The sequence below is a fragment of the Lissotriton vulgaris genome, chromosome 10 (assembly GCF_964263255.1).
Source record: "Lissotriton vulgaris chromosome 10, aLisVul1.2, whole genome shotgun sequence".
NCBI lineage: Eukaryota > Metazoa > Chordata > Amphibia > Caudata > Salamandridae > Lissotriton > Lissotriton vulgaris.
The window spans coordinates 599,878,279-599,893,357 of record NC_141698.1 but is presented as its reverse complement, the minus strand read 5'-3'; the positions used below and the strand labels follow the sequence as shown (position 1 = coordinate 599,893,357).

General features: G+C 44.2%; 1 protein-coding gene across 1 annotated transcript in view; it reads left to right on the top strand.

The window, feature by feature from the left end:
* The window catches only part of LOC147688567 (multidrug resistance-associated protein 1-like), a 900,980-nt gene that overhangs the window by 800,979 nt on the left and 84,922 nt on the right, over window positions 1–15,079 (top strand). Inside the window, exon 28 of the mRNA XM_086941435.1 lies at window positions 3,384–3,542. Coding sequence (XP_086797561.1) covers window positions 3,384–3,542 — 159 coding nt within the window. The remainder of the gene's footprint in view (window positions 1–3,383; window positions 3,543–15,079) is intronic.

Here is a 15,079-nt window from a genome sequence, read left to right as displayed (position 1 = left end):
ACATAGAAGCATCAGGCATTGACCTCGGTTTCCCACAATGATACCCTCCTAATCCCTTACAGCATGGTCAATAGTAGCAAAGTCCAACAGTGGTCAGGAGGGGAGCAAGCCAACAGTGGGAACAGTCAGGAAGCCTTAATATTGTATTTGCACAGGCCGCCTTCGCACTTGCTGGGAACTCACCGTAGTAAGATGCCAGGGGTGATAATTACTGGTCTGGGTGAAGGTGTGGCCGGGCAATGCTGTGTGGAAGAGGTAGCCCCCGGAAGAGTATTCAACTAATGGCTGTGGGCCTGCACTCTGCTCATTATAGCATCCTCAGCTAAACGGGCCCATGCAGCAAGAGCAGTCAATGGCTCAAGGCATTCCTTCATGTTGGGTTGCTCTCTAATGGAGGGTCCCTGTGTGGCTTGGGGCTAGAGCAGGCCGCTAGGAGCAGAAAGTCAAATAGGCAGTGAGGAGCAGTTAGTAGGCCTTATCAATGCGCCCCTCGAAGCGCAGCATCTGCCATTTTGCTACTTGTGGTTCTCAGTGTGATACCTCGCACCTGAAAGAGTCTGCCTGCTTCCGGGCTTAGGAGCAAGTTAGGAGCGCTGTAGAGGGCGGTCAGTAGTGAGTCAGCTGTGCGGTTGAGAGCAGGTATGAGGCCTCATTGCAGTGCTAATCCACCTAGGCCGCCGCCATTTTCTGCATTCGGCCCGATGAAGAGTGCACAAGAGCCTCCTCAGGGTGCCTGGTGTCTGGAGAAGCAAGTCTGAGCCAAGGTGCCGGTAGGTGGTGCCGCCAGATGAGTCATCCATAGCGGGGAGCTGAGCCGTGACTCACCTCATAAACATCACAGTAGAAGGCATTCCACCTCCTTGTCTCCTCATTCAGCGTCAATCATGTAGCTGTCAATTTTAGGGGTGCCAGATGAATGGCAGGGAGGTGAGAGATGGTGAAGCACGTCTTAACCGCACACCATCTTGGCCACGCCCACCATAAATGCATCTTTAGAGCACTCACTTTGGTAAATCCAAATCCTTCCAGTTTGTGAATGCAAGTTGGGGGTGTCTGAGAATTCCTTCCGAGGCCTACATTGCTCGAAATGAGTAACCAAATCTACCTTTGAAACAAAGGCAAACGTGCTGGCGAATACTGCCCTAAGTTATCTAAAGAGCATGTCATAAACTACAAAGAATGTTCGTTTCTGACACACAGGGTATTCAGTGAGGATGTAGCACATGTCACATTCACTGTAATGTGCAGTGCTATGACTGTAATGCACTTGTCATACAGTAAATCAAACATATACTAAGTTCTGATGGAGGATTAACTTGGCAAGCAGGACAAACATTTTTTTGTGTAGCGTTGGGCGCAGAGTTCTCTGTAATGTTATGATGTTTTTGTAAAGCGCACTATTACCGAAGAGGGTATCCTGTCACCCGCGCAAGAGCACTCAAGCCTGATTCATGGATTAACCTAGTTAAAGAGCCAAGTGTTCCACTGTGCAGAATGCACTCATTTTATAGACGGCGCATATGTGTAGAGCAGGTCATTCTACCCATTTGGAGCCAATTAGGAGAAGTCTGTTCTTGTTCTATTCCTGCCCATGCATTGAATGTGTAAGAGTACGGCCAAGCAATGGTGTCTGGATTGTTTCTGAAATCTGAGGCGGTATTGAGGTATGCTGGACCAGTACTGCATAAGTCTTCGCAAGTGTTTTTCAGGATTTTGAAAAGTGCTTTGGATGGGGAGTCGTTAAAGCTGTTTGAGGTGCAGGGTGTGTGTTTGTTGGGATTTTGAGGGCAGAAGCTGCCTGCTGCATTCTGCATGGTTTGGAATCATCTGCTTAGTTGAGTGAGGGAGTAATTCAGTATCAGAGTGAGTGCGGTGCCAATGGGTTTGAATCCATAGGTGAAAATTAAGTGGTGGCACATGTATCTGTACTACCTTGACTATCTGCCTTCTAGGTATGCAATATAAATGGAAAGCAAACCTAGTGTAAGTTTTTTCTACCCATTCATGTCTGTCTCCTCATCAAAGACCTGCCTTATCCTGTATACTTGCCAGGTGAACCTATACTTACGCCTTCTTATGCTAGCTACTTGAAGCTCAAGAAAACGTGTCTTTCACTGCACTCACTGTACTGCATTCAACTCCTTTTAGTGTAAGGTGGGGGTGTCCGAAAATGCCTCCGAGGACTACATTCCTCGAACTAAGTGGGCATATCTACCATTGAAACTAAGGCAAACATGCTGAGGAAAACTGCCTAATTTCCCTCAAGTAATAAATCAAACAAATGTCCTGTGGAACTCATTCACCAACTATTTCCCTAAAGTAATAAGTCAAACAAATGTCCTGGGGGACTCATTTACCAACACTTTTGCTTTGAAAGTATGAAGACTCAATTAATAACTAGTATCATAACCAATTTTATTGTAAAAGGGTACAGAGCCCGACATTTTTTATGATACTTATTTCACATATTGCGCATAAGAACTATATACTCATAATATTCATTATGTTTCCAAATTATTGCACACAACGCCGTGCTAAGACAGTGAACAAATATATATAAAACAACGTAGAATAAGACTCTGAACAGATCTAAAGGTTGCATAGGATTTTATATCAAACAAACATAAGGGTAGATCCTGTCCTTGATATATGGTGTCTCCTGGCGAATCTTTACATAATTTTAAAGCTACTTAGGTAGGGGATGCCAACGTTAACAAAATGTAAATTCCTGGTGACCTAGTAGTTAACTGGCTGTGAATTGCGGCTAGCAAAACATTTCAGGACGGCATCGCTGGAAAGGGGAGACTCTCCCCTTTCCAACTGTGCCTCCCTGATACCTGGGAAGGCATCGTGAACCCCCAAAACCACACAGTATGGCAGAGAAAGAACTCACCTTCTGTCTTCTCCTTTGCCGGTGGAAATCTGTGATATCAGCGCACCGTCACAGATGGGCGGAAGAGGGTCGCAGGGGCTGATATGGAAGCGATTCTGCGTTGCCCTTGCCCTTAGGTCTAACAAAAGAAATCCTCTGGGTTGGGCCTGGAGGATCCCTTAAAGCTGTATCCAGTGTCTGCCATTGGGAGATATTGTGTCTCTGTCAAAACAAGGCACTCTGATCAGGCCTCTCATGCCTTTTGTGCAATCACATGTTTTAGTACAGTAGAAGTGTTTGGTTTCCTTGAGAAAGACAGGGGGCTCACTCTATTATGATTTAGGTCATCAACTTTAAACACATATATTGTGCTGTGTACCAATTATTGTCAAAAACACATGATATCAAAAATCAATTTATCAAACAGGTGATTTACTTAGAGAACTACATTACTTCATGGTAACATAGAAATTATGTTATAGACTCATGTTTGAGTATTATATCCCCACAGATTGGAATTGTTGGGAGAACAGGAGCTGGGAAATCTTCGCTCACTCTTGGTCTATTTCGGATTCTGGAACCTGCTGCAGGACAAATCTGCATTGATGGAATTGATATTTCAAAAATAGGTCTTCATGATCTTCGACCCAAAATAACAATTATTCCCCAGGTAAGTGAATGTATCACAATGAATTTGACAATCTAAAATGTGTTATAAAAGAACCATTGTCCCCGTTGAAGCGATTGGAAAGGCAGACTGCAGGTCCAATTTGTAACATGAGGATAATTGGTGGTAATGTCAGAGGACATTGATGGCAAGTAACCAGCACACCATCAAGGGTAGGGTCAGCTCCCTTTCCTAGCCTCTACCCTCCTCCATCCCAGTGACTCCCTCTTGTTGTGATTCCTTTGACATTCCATGGTTACATCATGGCTGCCAGACTGAACAAGGCTAGCAAGGAAACATACAAGGCCAGAAACCAGTGCAACACCTTACTTTCATTATGTACATTGACACAACACAACTCCCTCTTGAAATGGCACATATCAAATGTGATCATAAACCCTCCTCTTACCGCCAACAACAGAAGCACTTGAAATCTTGCAACTCATTCACAAAGTCGGCAACAATTCACACATCATCAAACAAAATACGTCATGAAGTACGATTGGAGATACACAAGAAGATATCTAATAAAAATAAAATAATAATAATGATAAAAAATACAGCTCTATACCATTCAATTGTGAGAAACCACAAAGCAACACTCAAAAAGAATGTGTCTATTAGACACCACTCAGATTAGTGTGCATGTCCAATTTAAAAGTGAATCCTAGCACAACACTCACATTCACAAGGGAGCCCACATGAAATATGCCTCCTGCACCACACTGAACCCCTATTGATGAATCCAACTAAGGGTGCTACATGCATACCAAATAAATTCTGCTGTAACTGAGTAGTTGGGACTATACTATTGTTGTTTCAAAGTTTTAACATTATGAAAAAGTCCATTTTTATATTCTGTAAATCCTAAACAGTAACTTTGGATTGAAAATCTTCTGTTGCGATTACAATATGTGACCAATTTTACATTGGGCTGTTGCGAGCTCCTTTAAATTCAATAGAGTTGATTGGGGACAACAGTTAAGCAATATTATTGAAGGGGGAGAGGGAAGGACACTCCAACATACGTATTAACCTGGATAGACAATATCTGGGAGTGCTCACTCCCTTGGATAATACTGCTATTTTAAATCAAACCCTTACTATTTGGGGGGAATTCACAAGATTGAATGTTAGTTTTTTTTAATTGAACTAATTAGGTGTAAGGGTATGAAAAACATACCTGATGGAGTTTTGGGTTGTAAGCATCCACCACTGTTGCCATATTGAAATGCATTGTAGTGAATCCCTGGTTTTGAACCACACAAATTGAGAAAAGTTGATAACAGAGTTTTGTCAAAATTTAAATAATTTATTGAGAGTGCCGTTCTAACGTTAGAAATTGGGGTAAGTTCTATGATGATTTCACTGTAAAACATGTTGATAGTCTGCAGGGATTTGAATAACCATCTTTGTGAGAAAATGTTTTTCTCCTATGATTTTCTCATGGAAATTATGGTTAATATTCCAGAAGCTAAAATGAGGACACATTTTAAATAAATTGAAAAATACCTTTCTCATCTATGTCAGAAAATAGTCTGACATACTAAGTAAAATGTATGTAGCCGCCTTAATTTACTTCCTTAGTGTTCTACTGCACCTTCACCACAGAGTTCTAATGAGCATCTAGAATGCTAGTATCTTATATTCATGACAGATGTCAGGCATGACTAAACAACATCTTGCTGGAATAGGAGATATAGAATTGAAAGAATTTCCTATGGAGGAGACTGTGTGAATGAAAACGGGAGGAGTTTAATGTTATCATGGTCCGAAAAGCTAAAATGAGTACATATTTTCTACAAATGTTCAAATGTTTTCCTCAAGAAACAATAGTACATGCTCACTGAACTATATACTCCAACCACAGCAGCAGTCTGCCACTTGATCTCTGTGTTCTACTGCATCATAGCCACGGAATTCTAATAAACAACTAAAGTGTTCACCCAGTTCACAAAATGCGTCTTCACAGGTACACATGATGCAAGAGAAGATAACTTTAGAATCACTTTCTGTGCAGAAGAATGAATATGTACATGAGAATGGTTCTAATCACCCCTACCACAAAGTCTTGAAGAAATAGATATATGACAGTATTCTTTCCCATTTGTTTGTACTACACATTTAAAGCATTTTCAGTTTATGAAAATGTGCAGCAATGGCAGTTTTTACTGTCTTTTAAAATAGTTGCCTCATTGTCCCTTCTAATTGGCAATATTACTTACTTAAAAATATGTTTTATTTCATTACAGTTTAAAATGTATATAGGGGGAGACAAAGCGGGGTCATACCTGGCACGCTGTCTCCGTACCCAGTCAACTAAAGCCCACGTCTCACAGATCAAACAAGCAGATAACTCCTGGGCCACGTCCGAACAAGACAAAGCGAGCCATTCTGTTCTTTTTTACGAGTACCTCCACACTGAAACCCCCCACACACCAGAGGAGATATCCTCTTTTCTCAACACTTGCCCTTGGGAACCCATTAGCCCACAACATGCAACACTTTTAGATGACCTAATCACCTTAGATGAGCTGCACCGGTGACTAAAACAACTCCAGACTGGGAAAAATCCTGGACCGGATGGCCTCCCCATTTCTTTCTACCGCAGTTTTCTTCCCCGGTTTTAGGACCACCTCCTTCACCTATTTACCACCTTCTCTAAAATGTCGGGCCTCACCCCTACGATGTAGGAGGTGGGAGTTGTTCACATCCCCATGCAGGGAAAAGACTACACTCTCTGCATATCATACCGACCTATCGCCTTACTCAATATGGATGCCAAGATCTACACCCAGATACTGGTGAACCACCTTGAAGCCTACCTCCCCAGCCTGATAGATCCGGACCAGGTCGGGTTCATCCGTCACTACCAGGGGGCACACAACATCTGCCAAATTGCCATATCTTTGAGAAGGTCCATCACTGGGATATTCCGGCCTGCCTGGTGTCCCTGGATGAAGAAAAAGCCTTTGACTGCGTTGACTGGAAATTTCTGAATGCAATCTTACACAAAATAGGCCAAAAGTCCGTTCATGATTGTCAAACTCATTGCATCTTATGTCTTCCCCACAACGCGGATTCCTATCAACAGCCGATTCACCGCATGATCTCTGTGCACAGGGGCACCAGGGAAGAATGCCCGCTTTCTCCCCTGCTCTTTGCCCTGGCGGTAGAACCCCTACCCACCGCAATACGCAGTCAGTGGATATAGCCGTCATTTCCTTTGGACGCCACAAACACAAAGTGTCCATATTTTCAGGTGATCTCTTACTCTCACTAACTGCCCCCAACTCATCCCTACTGGTGCTAGCCTCCCTCCATCGCCCTTTTGAAAAAGCCTTGGGCTTTAAAATTAAATGGCCAAATTCCAAGCGCTAAACCTAACTATCTCAACCTCAGAGGTACAAAAGCTTCAATCCCTTGTTGCCTTGCACTGGGCCAATCACTCGATCCGATACTTGAACCTTAACCTGACCCTGTCACTATCCTCATGGACTCGGGCCAACTGGCCGACCTGCAGGCAAGACGTCCGGGAAGACATGCACTGCTGGAAAAATCTCCCAATATCCTGGCTTGGCCACCTTAATGCGATCAAAATATCACTCTTACCAAAAAATACTGTATCTGTTTCAAACCCTACCCACACCGATTCCTCTGGTAGACATCCAAGGCCCACAGCATGACCTAAACTCCTTCATATGGGGCAAAGGTCATCTGCGGTTCTCCAACAAACTGCTCATGCTACCCCGAGACAGCGGGGACCTTGCCTGCTCCAACCTCTTGGAATACTACTGGGCATCCCACCTTCGCTCTATATTGGAATAGGTTGTTCCCAAAAGTGAAAAACACTGGTTCCACATGGACCGTGCAGTCGCCGGCATGTCCCTATGGGACCTGGCCTTGCTCCCCAGATCGGCTCGACCCCGTAGCGCCCCTGTAACCCCTACGAAAACAGTACTGGACATCTGGGACAAAATAACGATTCCCAGAGGCCTTACATCCTTCCCTTCCCCCTACACTCCTGTGGTTCGCAACTCCATGTTTCCACCAGCCCTACAATCACATTCATTCCTTTCATGGGGAAGGGCAAATGCCGCACAATTCATGATCTCTTTGAGGGGCTACCTTTAAACCTTTTGAGCAATGCAAGAAATCCGTTCATATCACAGAATCCTCCAGTCTACTGTACTACTAACTCCGACAATGGCTGTTCACCCCCATCTATACTCAGGGAGCAACCAGGCAGACCACTTACTCCCTTTGAGGCCCTGGTCCGAGCCTTCGAGGGCCTTCGAGTGGACCCGCGGCCTAATCTCCAGCACATATAAGGTACTACAGCACTCGTCCCCCACTCTACCCTTCACATACCAGAGGCAATGGTTAGCAGACTTGGGGACTTGGGGGAGGAGGTAACTCCAGAAAGCTGGGAACAACTTTGGCGTGATATTTCCAAAATCTACAGGAGTATCCTCCAACATGAATCAGCTTATAAACTGATGAAGCATTGGTATTATACTCCTGTGCGCCTGCAGAAAATGTTATTGACTCTCTCCTCTTTTTGTTGGCGATACCAGACAGTGGTGGTGGGCTTTATTCACATCTGGTGGACCTGTCCAAACCTGACAATGTTCTGGAAGGAGGTCTTAAGCCACATGAAGGATACTGTGGGATTCCCCATACCAAGCTCATCCACAGTGATCCTGTTGGGCATCAGGCTATCTCGGCTCACCGCAAATTCACTCACACCTGGCAGCCACTCATCCATCACTTCTCCAAAGTAGAACACTCCTGCTACATCCCCCCCCCCCCTCGGCTGTGAGCCCTCAGCTTTTTGCGGATGCTCTCTTGGCATACACTCAAGGGACTCCTCGATCAAGCGCCTCGCCGTGCGGACCCGACGAGGGACCTCTTTCCCTCTAGCCACCACACGGGACTTAATCAATTCTGCTCTGGTCTAGTTCCTTCCCCCCCTCCCCCACATTGATATTTTTTCTCCCCCTGTTTTATCTTGTCCTCCGCAGTTGTGTTGTTGAGTCATCACTGAAGATCCTCTTTCACCTGCTGCTGAAGATACACTTATGCAACTGGTTTAATGTTGAGCTCTTATCTCTTTTTTTTAATATATAATTTTTTATTGAACAGAGCAATAGGTAGTCGATGGTACAAAAAATATTTCACTTTAAATTTCAATATAATTACATGTCAATAAATTTCTAAAAAACCTTAAAATGGGGAGGAGCCAAGATGGCGACCGGAGCGGACGTGTAGGCTCTCGGCTCCGCCAGCTCTTGTCTCCCGCACCTTCATCCTGCCTACTATCCTTTGCCATTTCGTCAGCGGGATGTGCGTTATGCTATGCTGACTTCGCCAGCGTTACTCCGGAGCCTCTGACTGCCCGGCAACCGCAGTAATCCCGGAATCGACTTTGCTGCCTTGGACCCCGGCTTGTACCTCCGTGGCCCGCTGGCCCCTGAGCACCGTGACGGTCGGGCTGCTTGCTCGCCACTGCAGTGGGGACAGCGCCGCCGTCGTCTACAGCTGAGACGCCCATTTGCGGGCCGGCGGACCGGCGGAATTTCGCATCGCATTCGCTCTACAGCCCGAGTGCGTGGCTAGGTTGGGGACGAGGCGGACCTCCTTACTGGATGTTGTTTCATTGCTGCCTCGACTCCATTGTTGCTCCTGTTTAGGGTTGGCTATCCCTCCCCTCCTTTCAGCCGGACTATACATAGGGGTCGCTCCGGCTCCGCGTGGGACGGTGAGCCGAGAGGTGACCCCGGAGTTGATGGGGGCTTAAATTGGTGATCGGTGCAGCTTCGTGGACCCCCACTCCTGGCTCCGTTGTTCTTTTATTTACAAGATAGCGACGCCTCTCTGCCTGCTCCGTGAGGATGACGGCTTGCCCCCGCATTGGGACTACGATTCCACATCCCGGCAGGGAACCAGCCCCCACTCGCCCTTCCCTGCCCTGAAACTGCAGGACCCACAGCCTGTGTGGTCAAACGGGGATGTTTTGGCGGCTCTGGGTGAGTTAAAAGTGGCGCTGAGACGTGGCTATTGTGAGCTGGGCGAGAAGCTTGATGCCCTCATGGTTGACCGGGAGTGGGAGCGGAAAGTCCTTTCATCGCGGAGTCTGGAATCGCACCTGCAGCTGGCTGATTGGGATACAAGGTATCCGGGGATCCCTAACAATATTGCCACTGTATCCACTGCTACCTGTTGTTCTTCGAGACCAGTTAAGAGAGTGGTTAGTGCTATTTTGTTTCCCTCCGACATTGACCCTGCCTTCCTGCCTCGTTCAGCAATACCGCTGTCGGACTCAGCAACTGCTCGGCCTGAATCTTCCCTACGTGCCTTATCCCCGGGGCCTCCCATCTCCCGGTGGTGGAACCTTTATTATCTGGCTGAGTTGATGAGACTTTCAACGGGTCTCGGTGACTTTCCTGGAGACCGACGACGTTCATTTTGTGACTGTGTCCCTTCCCCTCCCCCACTTCGGCCATCTTGTCTCTTTGTCCCCGATGGGTTGGACTTTGCGTGTGAGGGGGGGAGGGGAGATTGCCCACGGTCGGGCCAGGGCTAGGCGGTTTCCACTTTTGTGAGGGTATGCCGGCGGGCGGGAACTAGTTTGGAATTGTCTCTTCTGGTTTGCTCTTTGCACACACTTAGCACTGCCATTTTAACATGCCGGTCCTATTCTGTTATTGATAGTTGGGGTAGTGGATGCCTTCGCAACCGGTGTTACCGATAGTATGTGGTAGTGGCGTCTCCTGCCCTCCAATCGACAAGGGGGGACCCAGGCTTGACTACATCCTGCAAATGTTGATTGTGATGTGTGTGCAGTTTTCTCCTCTTTATGGATAAAAAGTACGGGGTCAGGCTGTTGCTCTTTTGTGGTTGGGAGGGCGGTTCTGTGCGGTATGGGGGGTCCGGGGGCACATTCTTCCGACTCTCACCTGAAGCAATGTTTTCTTGCATTTACTGCTGTGTATGTAATATGGTAATTGGGTGGGATTAGGACCTGTAATATTGCTCAGTCATACATGTTGTGATGCCTTTTCCCCACTGCTTTCGTATTATCCTATTTCAGATTTGTAGTATACTGTGTGGGGATAGTGCCTTTGGCCGGGGGCTGGGAATGTTCGGAAGTGCTCCTCCTCCCGCTTTATTCGTATTTTGTGAGAGTTGTAGACTAGGATGGCCTTTTCTCACTCTCTATATATAAGAGTCTATTTTTCTTTATTTTTTTCTTCTTTTTTCCTTTTCTTCTCTTTCTTCTCTTGGACTGCATTTCGGGTTCGTTAATGGGCGACAGGCACATTGTCGGGGGGGGTAGGCCGTAGCCTCCGCGTTGGTGTAGGGTGGGGGGGTAGATTTTCTTTTTCTTTTTTAGTTCTATGGGCCTTTTTCTCAATTCTCTGCGCTTTCTTTTCCTATTTTCTGTTCTGGGTCTGCGATAGGGGCTAGTAGGGAGTGGGTGGCGCGGGGGGTGGCACAGACATGATTCCAGCTTCGGTTTGTTTTTCTATTGTATTGTCACTCTGACGAGAAGCTCAACCCAAATGTTGCTATTATTTCTGCTGCCTACTCATGTTGGGGAATTATTGTACGGACTCAGCTCTCCTTGTATCTATTCTTCATTGATTTTTTGGATCGAAAAAAACTTTAAAATTTAACCTTCAGCGCTCCTTCTCCTAGACGGCATGACTTTACCAGTGTAACCGTTGATATGTAATGCTATGCCACCTGATGCCGCTAGGGGACCGTATTGCTAGCACTGGTGCTCAATGTCACGTGGCCGGCCTGATGGTTGTAGGCCCGTATTTGTTTCCTTCATGTGCACAATAAAGGTTTTCAAAAATTTAAAAAAAAAAAAAAAAAAACCTTAAAATATCAGACAAGAGATAAAAGAAAGATAAAAGGGAGCGAGATTTATCGAGATTAAAAAAACAGCCAATATCATCATTAGAGCTTTCAATAAACTATGTGCAAAATCTACAATTTATAAAGTGCAACTCCAAAGTGCAAAACTGCAATAAAGTACTACTGCAAAGTGCAAAAGGTACAATAAAGTGCAATCTTAAAGGTGCTTAGTGCAAGCTAGTGCAAAAGATGTTAATAAAGTGCAAATGTCCGAAAAAAACCCTGTTGCATTCATGGATGAAAAAGGCTGTTAATAATGAAAAAACTTTTATCATCTAATCACGATTTTCTTTACGAATCATCCTCCCTTCAATTGTTCTAGATTCCCAAAATATTTCCAATTCCTTTCAAATCTCCCGATGGCTCCCACTCTGCCAGCATAAGCCTTTTCAAAAATTACCATGTTTTGGACTACAAGATGTCTCAACTCGCGGAACCCGCAAGGTTCCTAATTTTTTATGTGGTTCAAACTTACTTGGAGACCTATTTGAGTACATTCAATTAAACTTAAATAATGGGAGCCATCGGAACCTTGTTTTTTTAAAAAGGAGCGACAGTCTTGACGCATATTCTCTTAACGTCTTGTATCTTGATCTCTTTGAAAACTTTACAGTTTTCAAAAAACTTGGAATTTGAGAACCTGCCTCTTGTAGCCTCTTTACAAGAAAAAAGTTATCTCTTGTCTGATTAACCCTCAGTAATCCTGCCACTATGTCAAAAAATGCTGCTTCATAGTAGGTCCTTAAATGGGGTAAAGCTAAACCTCCTTGATCTACTGAGAGTTGTATCATGGGCAGCTTGACTCTCGAAGCTTCATTACCCCAAATAAATCCTCTCAGCATTGTTTCCAGCTCTTTAAAGAAACCTAAATTAATTTTAATGGGAACATTACTGAACAAAAATATAAGCAAGGGCAGCACTGACATGTTGATAAATGATACCCTGCCTATAACTGATAAAGGAAGTAAAAGCCATTGATCTAGAAGGTTCCCAATTTTGTTCTTCATTCTAGCGTAATTTAGGACATTAAGCTTATCATATTCGCAAGTCACGAAGATACCCAGGTATCTAATTGGGTCACTTCTTGCAGCTTGGGCCTGCAAATAAATAGGGAGAAAATGTAAATCGGTGTTTTAAGCAAGGACCTCGGTTTTTTTGGCATTTATTTTATAGCCCCCTATCTTTTCATAATCCTTGAACTCTCTCATTAAGTTCTCAATATTTTCTTTTTTTGGGTATTAAATAAAGAATAATGTCATCGGCAAACAGCTTTAGCTTTGACATACCGATGATAGGGGGCTGAATAGCCACATTGTCCCTGATCTTTACCACTAGAGGCTCAATAAAGAAAGTGAAGAGCAAAGGGGACAACAGGCAGCGCTGCTTTGTACCCAGATTTACCTTAATCTTCCCGGCCTGTTTTGCATTGATTATTACTTGAGCCGATGCTCCCTCGTAAATATTATGTAACATCTCAATAATTGAGACCGGGAATCCAAATTGGCCGAGAGAATAAAACAGTGCTGCCAAGTTGACCAAGTCAAACGCCTTTTCTGCGTCAATCATTAAAATACAGGCTGGAATCGAATTAATATTAAAATAGTCCAATGCCTGTATTAGGAACTCGGTGTTTGCTGCCATATAGCGTCCTGCAATAAACCCTGTCTGATCTTGGTGGATTACTTCATGGGCTGCTAGCACAAATCTTTCCGCCCATATTTTCATGAGGATTTTATAATCTGAATTTAATAAGCTAATTGGCCTGTATGAATTCACATTGTTTTGGTTTTTATCTTTTTTAACAAAACATATAATTGTGGATTCCTTAAAATCCACAGGGAAATGCCCACCTAATCTAATATAGTTAAATTTCTTTTTCAAGGGCGTTACTAGTTATTTAAAAAAAACCTTGTAGAATTCAATTGGATACCCATCCTGTCCGGAAGCCTTTGCCCCGGATGTGGCCTTTATACATTCTAGTATTTCAGAAGTACTTATTTCGAGCCCAATTTGGTTAACGCGATTTTCTGAAATTCTGGGGTTCTCTAAATTTGCAAAGTATTCCTGGATCATTTCTTCCTCTACCTGATATTCCGTAGAGTAAATTCTTTCGAAATGGTCCAGGAAGATCTTTGGGATCTTAACACCATCTACCTCCTCCAGTCCACTCTGAGGGTCTCGGATTTTCACTATCATTGATGACTCCTGCCTCTTTCTCGCAGAGTTAGCCAGTAATTCCCCCACCAACTGGCTGTCTTCGTAGACCTATTGCTGGAAGGCTTTCGAGCTATTAATCTCCTCCATAATGAACAAAATCCCGTAAAAGTGCTTTAGCCTGCTCTAATTGACTCGAGTGCTGTTGGAACTGTAAAGCATATTCCTTCTCTACAGCTGACTGAAGCTTAGATATTTTTAGCTTTCTTTCATTCACCTGGGCGCTAGTATACGCGATAATCTGGCCGCGTGCTGCTGCTTTAAATCCGCCCCAAACTGAAAAGGGTTCAGCTGTATTATAATTCATTTGAAAGAATTCTGTAATCCACTCTCTGAATCCTGAAACCCAGTCCTGATTTTGGAGCAGGGTGCGATCCAGCTGCCACCTAGGACGCTCCCCATACACCCCTCCAAAAACTAGCTCTAATTCGATTTTGCCGTGGTCAGAAAACGGATTGCATCCAATCAGAGTTTTTGAGATCTGGAGAGATCTAATATCAAAAACAAATCTATTCTGGATGCAGTCCGAAACCGGTGGGAATAGCATGTAAAAGATTCTTTTTCTACGTTCCTACAGCACCAGGGATCACGTAATTGATATTCATATAAGAGCGCTTCAAAAAACATTTTGTTTTAGGTTTTAACTGCTTCTTTTTCTTATTAGAAGTGTCCCTTATCAGATCTTGAATATAATTAAAGTCCCCTCCTAGAATGATCTGTCCTGGGGCTCCCCTTAAAAATTCGCAAATTTCTGTCAACCCAGAAATATCATCAAGGATGGGGCCGTAGTAGTTCACAAAATGTATTACTTTCTCTTGCAATTTTGCTACAACCCATAGCCACCTTCCCTTGGAATCTCTTTGAACCTGTAAAAATTCCCAGGGCAGATCCCTCGAAAAGTAAATAGAGACACCTCTCTGGGCCACCCCTGCTGATAAAAAAAAAAACTTGAGAGAAGTATCTCGGGATAAACAACTTAGGGGTATTAGACTTTAAATGTGTCTCCTGAAAATAGACCACCTGGGATCCAAGAGATATTACCCATTTCAAAAGAGCCCCATACTTCTGTTTGTTTAACATTCCATTAGCATTAATTGACAGGATATTGCATGAATTAAATTTCATCTAAAAAAGGTCTTTCCTTGTTAAGTACCTACCATTAGAAATTGAAAGAATGCTATACCTATTGCACATGTTCCTTTTTACTGCATTTACCCCCCCACCCTACCCAGGAATGTGGAAACTCCCATTCCTTCCACACTGTCCACATTCCTCCCACTTCTTCTGTTCTGGGTGTCCTCTTGCTACACCCTGAGTGACCCATTTATCTGGGTCCGCCCGTTTCTTACTATTGTTTCAAGAATAACGCTAGACAACACTCCTATTTTACCCACCAAAAA